Source organism: Schistocerca piceifrons, chromosome X, assembly GCF_021461385.2.
Source record: "Schistocerca piceifrons isolate TAMUIC-IGC-003096 chromosome X, iqSchPice1.1, whole genome shotgun sequence".
NCBI lineage: Eukaryota > Metazoa > Arthropoda > Insecta > Orthoptera > Acrididae > Schistocerca > Schistocerca piceifrons.
This window is the reverse complement of record NC_060149.1, coordinates 617,357,633-617,374,177: the sequence shown is the minus strand read 5'-3', so window position 1 is coordinate 617,374,177 and position 16,545 is coordinate 617,357,633. Positions and strand designations below refer to the sequence as shown.

Here is a 16,545-nt window from a genome sequence, read left to right as displayed (position 1 = left end):
TATTTGCAGGTGGCTTAAGTATATGGCATGTATAAAAGGTGTTTATAAAGTTTCTACAAAGAAAGTATGTAAGAAGAGATTAATATCAAGTTATGTATGTTTATTAGTTTTTCTCAACATAAAATCTGATCAAGGTTGTGTGTTTACGAGGTGTGTGAGAAAAGTAATGAGTCTGATGTTTCATGTACGAAAGTTGTTATTTTTTATTATTTTATTTTCAAAAAACAATATTGTTCCCTTCAAAGTAGTACCCTTTGGCACCTATACATGTGTGGAGTCATTGTTCCCATACTTGGCAGCAGGGCTGCAAGGGTTCAACTGGTAGAGCCTGTAACAAGTTAGTCACATTCTTTTGAATGTTCTCCAGAGTCCCAAAATAATGTCCTTTTAAGACAGTTTTCAATTTCAAGAAAAGAAAATAGTCACATGGACTCAGATCAGGTGAATAGGGTGGCTGTGGAACAATAGGAATGCCTTTTGAGGTCAAAAATTCCATGATGGGGGTGGCCATGTGACATGAGTCTGTTTCATGATGCAGCATTCATTTGTCTGCATGTCCAGTCTCACTCAGTTCACCCATTCCTGAGCCTTTCAAGGCATCTTTTTAAAACACTCGGTTGACAGTCTGTTCTGGAAGAACAAATTCTTTGTGAAAAATACAGCAAATCAGCATTGTTTTGATCTTTGATTTGCTCATTTGATTTTTTTTTTGGTCAAGGAGATGTCTTAGTGAGCCATTCCTTGCTCTGTCACTTTGTCTCGAAATCATACTCAAAAATCCATTATTTATCATCTGTGACCACACAACTGAACCATTCGTGGTCATTGGCAATCCTCTCAAGAATTTCAACACATCTCTTCGATTGTTCTTCTGCTCAGTTGTGAGGTTTTTTCAGCACCATTTTGGCATAGACCTTTTGCATGTGCATATCTTTGCACAAAATTTGATGTATGGTGAAGGAGTTTAAATTTACAAAGTCCTTTTTACCTTATTGTTAAATGTGGGTCTCATCTCACAAGAGCATGCACATGTTTGATGTTTTCATTGGGATGTGTGCTCTTGATAGGGAATGTTGCCCCTTAGGCCTGTTTCAGCTTTTCAGAGGTCCTGCTCACTGATTCCTCAAGTTTAACACAAAACTTGATAGCATAACGTTGCTCTCAAGTCCGCTGTTCCATTATCATAACACACAACAAAAACACAGTTTCACTGATGAATCTCTCAAAAGTTATGTGGTGGCTGTATGAAGCTGAAACTCTGACTGAACATCTGGAAGAGATGAACACACGGTCTACACAAGTAGGCCAGCCATTGTGGCTGAGCGGTTCTAGGCGTTTCAGTCTGGAACCGCGCGACTGCTACGGTCGCAGGTTCAAATCCTGCCCCGGGCATGGATGTGTGTGATGTCCTTGGGTTAGTTAGGTTTAAGTAGTTGTAAGTTCTAGGTGACTGATGACCTCAGATGTGAAGTCCCATAGTGCTCAGAGCCATTTGAACCATTCTACACAAGTAGAACAACACAGCATTGCCATATTACTCGCAGTGTCCTCAGTGTCATCAATTTTCTCACACACCTCATATTATGTGGTTAAACTACTAATGGATGACACCAAAGATTCCATTTGCATAAAGGCTGTCTGCTTCTCCCACAGAAATAGCCTGCCATTCCACAGTGTGTTTTTACTTGTATGGGATACACAGTGAAAACCCATTTTCAATTTTTACAATACCCTATATGTTGGTGAATTCTTTCTATGCAAAATCAGCAGTTCATCACAAATTTACATTGTCAGTTTTTCTTGTAAATGTAAGTACTAAATCACAGTATTAGTCCTCACATGCCTGAAACATTAGCAATCACCTTAGTTTATTCCACAGAGCTGTCACTGACCTCTAGCGGAAACTACAGGCACAAATACTGCAGACATGATTTCATAGCTTATGAAGTCACTGACATATTCACATCGTTTCTAGTTGAGATGTGAACCTTATTAAAATCTGCAGAAATTTCTCCCCAATGTTATGCATGAGAATGGTGAAGGTTTTTGTCTTTCACACTACCATTGGAGTTCTGTGATAACCATTGCTGTGGGTTAATGATACAGCACAAGTTTTACTAGTTATGATGTTAATAAAGCTGTGACACTAATTTGTCATTAAACAGAGAAACTCAGAACTGTTTTGAAGATATTTTTTAACAATGCGAACTTTTTTCCTTTGAGATGGAAAGAGAATGCGGTAATCAATTTGTTATAAGAAAGATCATAAAGATTTTAGAGTAGTTAGTAGATGATATCTTGTGCTGCTTGTAAATTTAGATCAGTCACCCACATCTCACAAATGTTGCCTTCTGCAAGGCAGCACATATGCTATTTTTGCTTCTGGTGATATCTTTGTATTGAGAACAGCATACTTCATTCTGTTTTCCAGTAATTCCTTAGACAATTCACATACTTGGTCTTATATTGTGTAAGCATATATTTTGTGTGGTAGGGGGTGATGTGGAATACTGTTAAAGATTTCATGAAGTTCAGAATCATTTTGTCAAGTAGAGTTCTGATATATTAACCCTTCTGAATGTTGTAGATAACAAGGGAAACGAGTTTCACGTATTCAACTACAATCAAAGCTCGATTTCCTTCCTATTTATCAATGTCCCGTATTTTTATATCCATTGGAGATGAGGTATATGGAACCTGTAACTAGGTATTTGCTCTCATACTTGTTATCTGCTCCTCTCTAGAAGATTTATGTACCAAATGTTGGAGAATGTAACTCACTTCCAGGTGTGACAGAAGTATGATTGAGGTAACAATAATATTATAAGAAATAAGACACCTGATTTTTTAGAGCTGTTGCTTACAAATATAATGAATTTCCACACACAACATTTTTATTTTTGAATGTGTGCTAGATGTTTTATTAAATCATTGTTAGCTTTTGATTAGTATAAAATTGTTCACTAATATTTTTTTATGTATGCAACTGATATTCCCACTATTAGTTAGTACATTGTGATGCAGTGAAATGGAATGATTTGTGAACAGCAGATAATTACAGTACCAACTCTATCTGACTGAAAAGCATATACATGATTTAATATCAATGAAACTTATTAATAAAACTGAAATCTGTTCATTTCATTTAGATGATGTCTATAAGATTTCAAACCTTGATTGTGCACCTTTGCTGTAGTCAGAGAGTGAAAGATTCCAAAATACTATGTACCATTTCCAGCAAACTACTATCAGTTATGAGAGTGTAGACATGTAAGATCACTGCCTCTTACTCTCATAAGCCTGCCACCACATGGACTATCCATTCCATAAATCTTCCCATTTCACTGCTCCCCCCTTCTGTTGTGAAATCAGTTCTTTATTAAATTGTAACATCACATGCTATTCATTGTCTGTGCCAATTAAGGTACACATAGAAATACAGCTTTGCTTAAAGTATATCTGTCTTATTGGTACTCATAATTATTGATGCTCTAAATTAAATCATGTTGATTAGGTAACAGTTTTGTATTATCGAAGAAGCAGCCAGAAGTGACATCGATCTTAAAAAGGCGAAGCAGTCCAGACAAATGTTATGGGTACATGTCTTCAGGTGCGTTTTTGTGAAATAATATGAAATAAAATGACAAAATATTATAAAGAAACAAATTTAGCCACATGAAGAATGTATGCTATTTTATGTATATCATATAATAATATAGAACTTGAAAGCAGCTCTAAAATTAATGACACAGCATAATTGCATATGGTACTAGTTTCAAGTTCTTTGTCATTACACCTCTGAGACTTCATGAGCTTTTTAAGGTGCTGTACAGTCAACAAGCTAAAGTACTGTAGTCATGTGTGTGTATTGTACCAAATTACTTCGAAATTTTGGCTTGTATAGCATCTTGTAATCAGTCTGTATAGCAGTACAAAGAATATTTGGCTCTGGAAAAGTGAAAATAACATATTGGAAACACCCTATGAGACATGAGAATAGCAGACTACACGAGTAGAGAATACCAGGATCAATTTTAAATTATGGGTCTTACAATGAGATGAAGAAATAATGTGTGTGTATGTTTCACCCAGAGTACAAATACAGTTATGACTGCACAGCCAGCAGCATGTTCATCTTTCCTTCTAATAGGATGAATAGAGAAATCTGGAAAAAAATTAAAAATTGATGATTTAAAAAATCCACAGTAAAAGCTATAGTACTTTTTTAAAAAAATAATTTCCAATAGACCATCTCTTCATTCTTCCAAACATGTCTTCAAGGCATTTCTTCCTTGTGCCATCTGACAACTAAATATAGTCATCATACCATATCAGTGAGACCAATTCATTCATAGAAAATTCCAGTAGAGTATCTGTTTGAGGTAAGAAATCAATCTCACATAACTTACTGCAGATGCCAGGGTAAATTTTTTACTAGCAGTCATGTTAAAAGAATTAGCTTATGAAAGTCAGTCTTGGATATATGATTTTAACACATCTGCATCATGAGGTAGCCATTTGTCTTAATATCTTTCCCTCATAGATATATTTTCTTTTTTCCACATTCCCATAAAATAAAGAAAACAGACATCAAGAGTGTAGTAGCGCACGCTCTGTTCTCCACTACATACACCGTATGGTGGCTTTTGGATTATAAAGGTAGATGTGTGACACACAAAAGCAGGTTGGGGCTTGTTCACCTGGGACGTTGCATTGCAAAACTCTCCTGATACATGTTGTATTGGAAAAACTAATAGACATTAGAGGGTGGGGGAACTGAACATAAACAATGAGAGAGCTCCATCTCCACATGTGGCATACAGTGTTTTCAAACCAGCCAACATTCATTCACCAAGTCGGTATTCATGAGATTCCTACTTAATGAATAAAATAATGGGGAAAGCTCTGTCTTACAGTGCTGCGACAGACAAAATCTTGGGATTCAGTTATTTGAACATGTTTGACAGGTCATAACAGGAAGGGCACTAATGAGGAAGAAATCATTGTGTGAAATTCTGTCACAAAATACACTGCCTGACAAAAAAAACTGATGCACTCAGAAGACGTGGTCAGATCTCAGTATAGCTATACACACACATACACCACTGGTGCATATGTACATGATTAATAGCTGCAAGACTCTGTAACACGTAGAACTGCCAGCAGAATGCACTACTGTTGCTGATTGTTATGTTGTTACCAGGCCTGGTAGGGTGTTCACTGATTAGCCAGAACATTATGACAACCAACCTACTATTGATATAAACTTATTCAGGCAATAGCAGCAGCATCTGGCAAGGAATGACTGATAGTCAGACACACACACGGTACATCTAATGTCATTGCTGTCTGTGGGTAGAATGGGGAATGTGCATGATGTATCTGAGTTTGACCGAGAGCAGATTGTGATGACCCAGAGGCTTGGCATGAACATTTCAGAAACTGCATGTATTGTCAGGTGTTCGAGGAGCACTGTGGTGAGTGTGGCAAAACCAAGGTGAAACTATGTCCTGACATCTTGGGTTTCGGCAGCCACCCCTCGGTACAGGTGTCAGATGTCGTAGGCTGGGCATACTGGTAAAACATGACAGGCGGTGAACTGTAGTGGAACTAACATCACATTTCAGTGCTGGGCAGAGTACAACTGTGTCTGGAAACACAGCGCACCGAACACTCCTAATGATGGACGTTCCCATCCGGTGACCCATCCATGTGCCAATATTAATATCATGACATCAGCAGCTATGCTTGAAATGGGCATGAGACCATTGGCACTGGATGTTGGCTCTGTGGCAGAGTGTTGCATGGTCTGATGAATCCAGATACCTTCCTCATCATGCTGATGGGAAGGCATGAATCTGTCATCTTCCAGGGGAATAACTCCTTGACACCTGTACTGCAGGATGGAGACAAGCTGGTAGTGGCTGCATTATGCTCTGGGCAACATTCACAGGGGGATCCATGGGTCCAGTGCAGCTCATGCAAGGCACCACGACCACCAAGGAGTATCATACACTTGTTGCAGACCATGTACACCCTTTCATGATGATCATGTTTACTGACAGCACTGGGCATTTTTCAGCAACAAAAAGTGCCATGTCGTAAGGCGAGGTGTGTGATGGAGTGGTTCAAGGAACATAGTGGTGAGTTACAGTTGATGTACTCGGCCCCCAACTCACCAGATCTGAACCCAATTGAACACATCTGGGATTAACTGAACATGGCATCAGAGCTCATCAACCCCATCGCTGGAATTTACTTGAATTAGGTGACTTGTGTGTGCAGATGTGGTGCCAACTCCCTCCAGCGACCTACCAAGGCCTCATTGCTTCCCTGCCATAACACATTTACACTGTTATCCATGCCAAAGCAGGACATACTGGTTGTTAGGTAGATGGTCATAATGTTCTGGTTAATCAGTGTATAAGTAATGTGAACAGTGTCAGATGTTGGGTGATCACTTAAAAGGATGTGGAGATGCTGCCTACATGTGTGAGGCAATGTTATCACTACCTGACTGAGTTTGAAAGGGGCCTCATTATGGCTCTCCATTTGGCCAGCTGATCAAATCATGCAATATCTAGATTTGTGGGCATTCGGATGTAACAGTGGCTCAATGTCAGACTGCATGGGAATGTGAGGGAAGACTAGTTCAATGTAAGGGCTCTAGTCGACCACATCTGACCAGCATGATGGGGATCACCTTATTGTGCACCAAGCACATTTCAACCCCATCACATCTGCACTAGCCATCTGAGAACAAGTAGTGGTCTCCCTGCAACATTCTGTGTTATCCTGAACCATTGGTTGGGGATTAGCAATACACAACCTAGGGAATTCCCATCCCATGGATATTCTGCCATTAATACCACAACACAAATAGCTGCGTGTGAATTGGTGCCATGACTAGGAAGCATTGACTGCTGCTGAATGATGTCATAATGTGTTATTGTGGTAATGCACTACTCCATGTAACTATTGTTGGCGAGTATGGTGGTGATCTTGGGAAAGGCTCAATTCTTCCAATGTTTTGTGGAGGCACAGCATTTTTACTCCCTATGTTCTGGTGTGGAGAGCCATCAGGTATGACATTAGATCACATCTGGTAGTGACTGAGGGAAATCTGCTGACACAAGGGTACGTCGTGGATGTCCTGCATCCTCAACTTTTGCCTCTCATGTGACGGTATTGAAGTGCCATTTGTCAACAGGAAATGACACATGTCTGTATGAACTGTCTGTATGATGTTGGAATGTTCCTGTGGCCAGCCTGATTCCCACATCTGTTCCTGACAGAACGTGTGTGATCAGCTTGGATGTCAACTCTGTCCCAGTACCAGTATCCAGGATATCAAGGATCAGTTACAACAGTTGTAGGCCAGATTGCCTTGGGAGAAAATGCTGTGGTTTTATGATGTCCTTCACAACCAGATCAGTGCATTTGTCCAAGGCCAAAGGGGGTGCACCGAGCGAGGTGGCGCAGTGGTTAGCACACTGGACTCGCATTCGGGAGGACGACGGTTCAATCCCGTCTCCAGCCATCCTGATTTAGGTTTTCCATGATTTCCCTAAATCGTTTCAGGCAAATGCCGGGATGGTTCCTTTGAAAGGGCACAGCCGATTTCCTTCCCAATCCTTCCTTAACCCGAGCTTGCGCTCCGTCTCTAATGACCTCGTTGTCGACGGGACGTTAAACACTAACCACCACCACCACCACCGAAGGGGGTGCAATTGCATACTGATAAAAGGGCTTGTCCTGTCAAGTACTTTGTAAATTTGATTCAATTTTACACTACTGGCCATTAAAATTGCTACGACAATGAAGATGACGTGTAATTTAACTGACAGGAAGAAGATGCTGTGATATGCAAATGATTAGTTTTTCAGAGCATTCACACAAGGTTGGCGCCAGTGACGACACCTACAACATGCTGACATGAGGAAAGTTTTCAACCGATTTCTCATACACAAACAGCAGTTGACTGGCATTGCCTGGTGAAACGTTGTTGTGATGCCTCGTGTAAGGAGGAGAAATGCATACCATCACGTTTCCGACTTTGATAAAGGTCAGATTGTAGCCTATCACTATTGTGGTTTATCGTATCACGACATTGCTGCTCGCGATGGTTGAGATCCAATGACTGTTAGCAGAATATGGAATTGGCGGGTTCAGGAGGGTAATACGGAATGCCGTGCTGGATCCCAATGGCCTCGTATCACTAGCAGTCGAGATGACAGGCATCTTATCCACATGGCTGCAACGGATCGTGCAGCCACGTCTCGATCCATGAAAAGTTCAATGACGTTTGCAGCAGCATGGACTATCAGCTCAGAGACCATGGCTGTGGTTACCCTTAACGCTGCATCACAGACAGGAGTGCCTGCAATGGTGTACTCAATGACGAACCTGGGTGCACGAATGGTAAAACATCATTTTTTCGGATGAACCCAGGTTCTGTTTACACCATCATGATGGTCGCATCCTTGTTTGGCGACAATGTGGTGCACACACTTTGGAAGCGTGTATTCGTCATCGCCATACTGGCGTATCACCCGTCGTGATGATATGGGGTGCCATTGGTTACACGTCTCGGTCACCTCTTGTTCGCATTGATGGCACTTTGAACAGTGGACGTTACATTTCAGATGTGTTACGACCCATAGCTCTACCCTTCGTTTGATCCCTGCAAAACCCTACTGTTGCAGGTCCTGTACAGGCCTTTCTGGATACAGAAAATGTTCGACTGCTGCCCTGGCCAGCACATTCTCCAGATCTCTCACCAATAGAAAACGTCTGGTCAGTGGTGGCCGAGCACAATACGCCAGTCACTACTCTTGATGAACTGTGGTATCGTATTGAAGCTGCATGGGCAGCTCTACCTGTACGCGCCATCCAATCTCTGTTTGACTCAATGCCCAGGCGTATCAAGGCTGTTATTATGGCCAGAGGTGGTTGTTCTGGGTACTGATTTCTCAGGATCTGTGCACCCATATTGCGTGAAAATGTAATCACATGTCAGTTCCAGTAGAATATATGTGTCCAATGAATACCCGTTTATCATCTGCATTTCTTCTCAGTGTAGCAATTTTAATGGCCAGTAGTGTATAATCACTGTAATAACATCGCATACCTTCTCAACCCTTTAAGATTCATTTCCTTTCCTCCTCTGCTTCTGGATGCTCTGCTTTTTATGTCAGGCAATGTGTGTACCACATTTATCACAGCATTTGAATATATTTTTTTACTCATCATATAAAAGTCCATACTAGTCTTGTATTTGGGAGGACCTGCATCTATATCTCCATCCAGCCATCCAGATGTTAAGTTTACTGTGGTTTCCATAAACCATTTAATGTAAATATCAGGATGACTCCTTAAAAAAGATTTTACCAATACGCGCCACATTATTGTCCAATCTGTGCATATGCTCTGGATCTAATGACCTCATAGAAAAGGAATGTTGAACCTCAGATCTCCTGTCCCACCTCTGTAGCGACATATATGATATGATTGTCTTACAGAATTTAGGACACAAAGTTCCAAGTCATTAAACACATATATCACTCTGTTGATCTCATGATTTATTGTTGATTAAAATCTATTTGCGGAATTTGACACATTACTAAGTCATAGTGTTTTATCTTCCACAAGTAGAGCCACAAATTTCAGTAATTATCTTAAAATGAGAAACAAACTAAGTTCTACATTACTATCAGACATGTATTATTTAGGAGACATAACAATGTAATAGATATTGCTCAGTAGCCCTCTGTACAGTGTCTAATAATTTAATTATGCATGCTGCTTGAATTTTTATGATGATTTAATTTATAATGTCAAGTTTCACATAAAATTTCTGGAAATCAGAGTGACTCGAGCAAAAATGAAAGTTGTATGCACGAGCCTTTCTCTCTCTCTCTCTCTCTCTCTCTCTCTCTCTCTCTCTCTCCCCTCTCTCTCTGTCAAATGTTATGTCTTGTGTAGGTGTGTCACTACAAGGCTCTACATCAGAAGACTCAGCTAGTCAGGCAACAAGTGTCATGAGTGAAATGAGTGACGAGTCAGCTCCCATTTTGGGTCGGAGAGCTGAAAGAGAACGTATTACAAGACATGGCAGTGTAGACAGATTTTCTGAATCACCTTCAGAACAATCAGAAGAGTCGGAATCTGACTGGGAGGTAATTGCTTATCTGTGATACATGATTTATGTACAATAGAGTAAATAATGCAGTAATCTCTTTTATATCTTTTTGTTAGAACATTACAAACTGTTTTGACCTACACTTTTTGCTTACATGTATATTTATGTTATTGGTGTGTATATTTATCATTAGTGTGCTACGGTGCTTGAAAATTCCAAGAAGAAGAAAAAGCTGTCACTCATTGCTATATTACAGCAACTTACATTTATAAAATTACTCATACATTTGACTGACAATGAATCTGTCCTGCTCTTCTTTTAGGAGTAACAGTGCTATTAGTGACCACATGTCAAGGTAGTTGTTGCCCCAAAATGGGTTGCAGCTTCTAGAAGTTTAGAAATGATCCTTCCATGCAGCCTTTGAAATGGTTAGCTGAGGGTAGGACCACACTGTTTCCCAAATCTGTCCAACAATTTGTTTATAAATCTGGTCTCAAAGATGAAGAAGTTATTAATGAGGATGGAACTGGGTAATGTAACAATATACAAGGCTAATGGAAAACTTTTAGGAGTGCATTAGCAGAGGTTAGGTGACTGAATCATAGAACACAGCGTTCCGGACTGTAAATTCCTTCTTCTTCAGAGAGACGAGAGAAAAATCTCTATTTATACTATTAACTGCCTCTCTGTGATTAACGTAAGCAGTATTGCAATCCACTGAAGAGGTATGGATTTTTTAGATGTAGATATTAATTGTGTAGTGTGACTGAGTTGAGTCTCTCTCAACTCGTACAGCCATTGGTTATCTGACCTGTAAAAACTGTTGCTTTGAGTGTACCAACAATTTAAGTAGAAAGAAAGTTTTTTCTCCTTTTTTTAATTAATGGGGGAGAGGCAGTATGAAAACTGCAGTGGCCCTTGAATGGAAAAAATATTGTCACAAATATGTCATGTGTTAAGGAAGTACACCTATGAAACATGAACAGGATTGAAGGTGTAAGAGGCAGTGATTAAATTAAATGATTGGTGACAGCTTCAGACAGTTTTGAACTATCCTCTCAGAGTTGAATGTAAGTTCAGTGCTCACACTGTAGGAAGAGGATAAGCATAGGAATGAGGAAATATGGCAGCATGAAATGTAAAGACGGTGAATTTTGATATGATTTCCTTCCAGAAGTTAGGTCATGTTCAGTGCAAGAACCAATTTCTCAAACAGTCATTGCTACTATCACATGAGCTCATGTTTCTTATTTATAGCTTCTAACACTGCATATGCTGCAGCTATTATAGGGGTTTCCATTAATTTTTTACCTTGGAGCAAGAAGAGTTATTTTTCTGAAATAGATCTCTTTTCAGGAACATGTCACTGAGGGCAGTCCTTATGATCCAACATCATTTGGAAAGCCTGTAGCATTGGACATGGATGATATCATACCATCAAAGTAAGTTGGAATTCAGTTGTTCTTTACAACATGTGAATAATTAGTATTCTTATTTCATAATCTATCAAATGTCATTACAAAAATACACCATCCCATTTAGAAGAAACTATAGTTGCTGATTCATATATCAGCAAATAAAAAGTATCCATGCATATTATAAAAGAGAAAGTATGTATGTTTGTTTGTTTGTTCCAAATCTCCTAAACCACTTGATCAGTTTCAACCAAACTTGATACTTGATACTTACTACCTCGAAAGAACAACAGTGGGGATAAGAACCATCTATCTCTTGCAGAGGTAGGGGTCGGATAAGGGAAGCATAGTTTATGAACACACTTAACCAGACTATATTAGCGACTTGAAAGCAACTTCACACATGATGTAAAACCTTTACAAGACTTTTCTTACTCACTTTTCCCCCCTCCACCACAAAATGATGAAAGGAAAAAAATTATCACTTACTACATTTTCACTGTTCATGCAGTAAAGCTGCCATATCAGTCATGACCTATTAATTATAACTTCTTTACTAATAATTGTATTCACAAAACATTTTGCGGAAAGTACCACTGAGTATACTTGAGAAAATTATCACTGAATGACACACAGCTCAGGAGATATGATATCATAAACACTGAGGTGCATGAAAAACTGTTGAATTATGCATGATGTTTTAATTTATTACTTATTTACTACCAACTCTATCTGCAACACATTTTGCTGATAGATCCACACACACACAACTGTATGTACCTGTAAAATTATTTCATTGTACGAGACATAGTTCAGGAGATATAATGTCATGAACATTGAACTGTATGAAACCGAAACTGCAGGACAAAATTTTCTAGAGATACAGGTGAAATATGTGTACAAATATGTGTGAAATTTGTTAAATATATGTGACATGGGCATGTGCTGGCAAAGCTGTGGGTATACTGTCACTCAAGGAAAACCTTTTTCTGCCACCACATTTGAGGTTATATTCAGTATTAGTGGCGACACTGCCAAAATTTTACCAATACAATTTGTATTAGACATTATTGACCTAGAGTGCAGTTAGAGAATATAGCCCACAAATAAATCACTGCATCTGTTATTAAACATGGCATTATATGAAACTTCCTGGAAGATTAAAACTGTATGCCAGACCAAGACCCAAACTCAGGACCTTGGCCATACGTGGGCAAGTGCTACCCAAGCACGACTCACAACCTGTTCTCACAGCTTTATTTCCACCAATACCTCATCTCCTACCATGCAAATTTCACAGAAGCTCTCCTGCAAACCTTGCAAGATGAGCACACCTGGAAGAAATGATATGTTGCAGAGATATTGCTTAGCCACAGCCTGGGGGACCTGGGGGATTGTTTCTGGAAAGAATCTTCACTCTGCAGCAGTGTGTGTCCCGATATGAAACTTCCTGGCAGATTAAAACTGTGTGCTGGACCGAGACTTGAACTTGGGACCTTTGCCTTTTGTAGGCAAGTGCTGTACCAACTGAGCTACCAAAGCACAATTTATGACCCGTCCTCACAGCTTTACTTCCACCAGCACATCATCTCTTACCTTCTAAACTTCGCAGAAGCTCTCCTGCAAACCTTGTAAGACTAGCACTCCCGGAGGAAGGGATACTGTGGAGATATGGCTTACCTACAGTCTATGGGACTGTGTCCAGAATAAATTTCCACTCCGCAGCGTAGTGTGTGCTGATAAGAAATTTCTTGGCAGACTCAGTTGGTAGAGCACTTGCCTGCAAAAGGCAAACGTCCCTAGTTTCTGTCTCTGTGTGGCACACAGTTTTAATCTGTCAGGAAGTTTCATATTGGTGCACACGCCACTGCAGGGTGAAATTTCATATTGGAAACAATCCCCCAAGCTGTGGCTAATCCAGTCTTGCCAGGTTCACAGGAGAGCTTCTGTGATGTTTGGAAGATAGGAGATGAGGTATTGGAGGAAGTAAAACTGTGAGGATGCGTTGTGAGTGGTGCCCGGGTAGCTCAGTTGGTAGATAACTTGCCCACGAAAGGCAAAAGTCCCGATTTTGAGTCTCAGTCTGGCACACAGTTTTAATCTACCAGGAAATTTCATATCAGCACGCACTCAGGTGCAGAGTGAAAATTCATTCTGATGGTACTATGTGCTTAAATGCTTGAAATGGTCTCATTTTGACCTTCCCAGAAGAATGGTGACATTAATATCTAAATAAAATGTAGAATTCACAATCTTGGTCACATTTTAATTTATCTAAACTGATTACTGATTTCAGCTTTATGGCAAACATCAGGTCCTAAAAAGACAGCAGCACTCATAAGGACAGATGATGAAAATGTCTGACTACTGTATTAAGCAAACTTTGATTCTTATCTTCACTCACATTGTTTCACATTCTGTCTCTCTATTTATCTCATTAGATATTATGCACCACCGCTGTTGTTGTCCTGCCTATCCTTGTAATCTGAATTTAATATTTCACCAAACAACAGTCAGCATTGGTACAACATGTACCTCAGCTGTGCCCTGTGTATTCAGTAGCTACCAGTGAAGCTGCTTCCATATCACTAATAACCCCCCCCCCCCCCCCCCCACACACACACACACACAGAGCAAACATACTGGGTCTACAGTGGATTTCCTTTTTGGACCAGTCTGCCATTTTCCTAGGAGACTCTTGTCAGTCTTGTAACGTAGGAGCTTCAAGGAACAAGCAACCACTCCCTCTGTGTAAATGTGAACCTCACATGAAGATATTAGCCCCAGTCGTAACATATGAGCAAATGTCCACCACATCTGTTGTTAAGGGGTGGAGGGATAGCCATACAGCCAATACAGGCATTTTTCCCCCACATACATGCCTACAACCTTCCATTGTCTGTCATTCAATCTCAGGTGAGAATGGAGTACTCAGGTCATTTATATTGGAAGGTAAAGTGGTGTCAGTGATCCCAGGCAACACTGGTGGCATGACAGGTGCCATAGCCATCACTCCAGTGGTCCTTTTGCTCCTGCAGATTGAAGCAGCCACCTGAAGCCTCTTGACTGCAGCCAGCACAGCCTCTATTTTTTTACAGACTGCAGGCAATTCCCCTTGCATGACATTTGTAGTCCCTACTCATCTTCTATTAATAGATACAACTAATTAAACAAGTGAAAGATTTGGAAATCTATAAAGCTGTTCTGTCTAATAGTCTGAAAAGCTGAGAGCCAATATTTATGACTAAATCCGACTGAACTACTATTTGCTTCTAACGTCTAATGCACATCACTAACGTCCATAAAATATACAAAAAAGTAAAGAAATAAAAAGTTATATTGAAGACAGACAGAAAATAAATTGTTAATGTACACTTCCAGAAAGAAGTGAATAATAAAATGGCCAAATTACGCTCTCTGTGCAAACTACGTGCATTGGCTACTGTTTGTTGTTCACTGCTCAAGCATTGATGCAGAAGCCAGGTACTGAATTATGTTTTGTCAAAGGGTATGGACTTAACATTCTGCATGGATGATGAATGTGTCACTTATGTAAAATCAATTTACAGATTGTGGAATGTGTGTATGGTAGCGTGCTTTCCACTTACTGTTGAGCAAGCTGAAATAGAGAATAATGCTGAAGTTTAGTAATGGATATGATCATCTTTTCACCAGACGTACTATTTGTTGTTAGTTATAAATTCTTTATGGTGTTAACACAATTTTCAAGGAAAATGCTTTTAATTTAACTTTAGTAATAAGTTCTGTGTATATCAGATGTTTTGTGTCATTAAGGAATTCCTTTCTAAACAACCTTCAGTTTTATTAAACTATGTTTTTCGTGTAAGTGTTTCACTTTCATACTAGTATGTGTCATTGAATTAAGTGTGTTGTGAACCTCTTGTCAGTCTGCTTACTTGCTTAAAGTAAAACACAAATTATTAGTGACTGAACACTGCTTATTACTCTTAATACATGCTTTTAGTCTAAAAGACTCCCTGAACTAATGACTGTGCCAGAAAACATCATTAAATAAGATACTATAATGAGCTGTTTATTTAGAAAAACTGGTGTTGGTATGAATCAGAATTTTGATGTTAAATGTTTTCAGAAGACTGAGGTGCATGTCTGTAATGGAATAAATGTAAGATTTATTGTAATATTTGCATTTTCATTTCTTCCAGACTAACTACAGGAGATGATAATGTGTTGTTCCATTATGTTGATCTTAACATCTGTGAAGGTGTTCTCTTATCGCCATCAGTTTTCAGTGAACAAATGCAATCTCAAAAGATGCAGGAGATTCTCACAAACTTTAAACTCAGCAGCCAAGCTATCCACAAACTTCTACAAAACACTGTTTCATTCAAGGTATTGTTTTTGTTGTATGTACTTTTTAACTATGTGTATGATAAACTACCAAATGGAACACATTTAAAAAATCCAAAGACATATAAAAGTTTTGAGACGTTACATGATTTTCTAAAATATACAAAAATATTTAGAGCATTTTCAAATTTAAAGAAAGCTTTTGACAGTGTTTATTGGAATACACTCTGAAATTCTGAAGATAGCAGGGATAAATACAGGAAGTGAAATGTTAGATTTAACTTGTATGGAATGGATAGTTTCTTGAAAAGAAATTACAAGATGAAGATCAACAAAAGTGAACCGAAGGTAAAAGAATGTACTAAAGTTAAGTCAAGTGATACAGAGGGAATTAGGTAATGACATGAAACAGTAAAATTAGTTTATGAACATTGCTGTTTGGGCAGCAAATTAACAAATGAAGCTCAAAGTAGAGAAGATATAGAATGTAAACTAGCAATAGCAAGAAACAGATTTCTGGAAAAAAAGAAGTATTTTAATAGCTAATATAAATTTGCATGTTAGCAAGACTTTTGTAAAAGTACTTGTTTGCAGTGTATCCTTATATGGAAGTAAAACATGGACAGTGTGCAGTATAGATCAGAAGAGAATAGGACCTTT

General features: G+C 39.1%; 1 protein-coding gene across 2 annotated transcripts in view; it reads left to right on the top strand.

Moving 5' to 3' along the window:
* LOC124722959 (protein inturned) overlaps positions 1–16,545 on the top strand; it is a 254,525-nt gene that overhangs the window by 219,028 nt on the left and 18,952 nt on the right. For both annotated transcript variants that reach the window (XM_047248129.1, XM_047248128.1), the window contains exons 17-20: positions 3,515–3,610; positions 9,985–10,178; positions 11,498–11,583; positions 15,741–15,927. In XM_047248129.1, the coding sequence (XP_047104085.1) occupies positions 3,515–3,610; positions 9,985–10,178; positions 11,498–11,583; positions 15,741–15,927 (563 nt within the window). The remainder of the gene's footprint in view (positions 1–3,514; positions 3,611–9,984; positions 10,179–11,497; positions 11,584–15,740; positions 15,928–16,545) is intronic.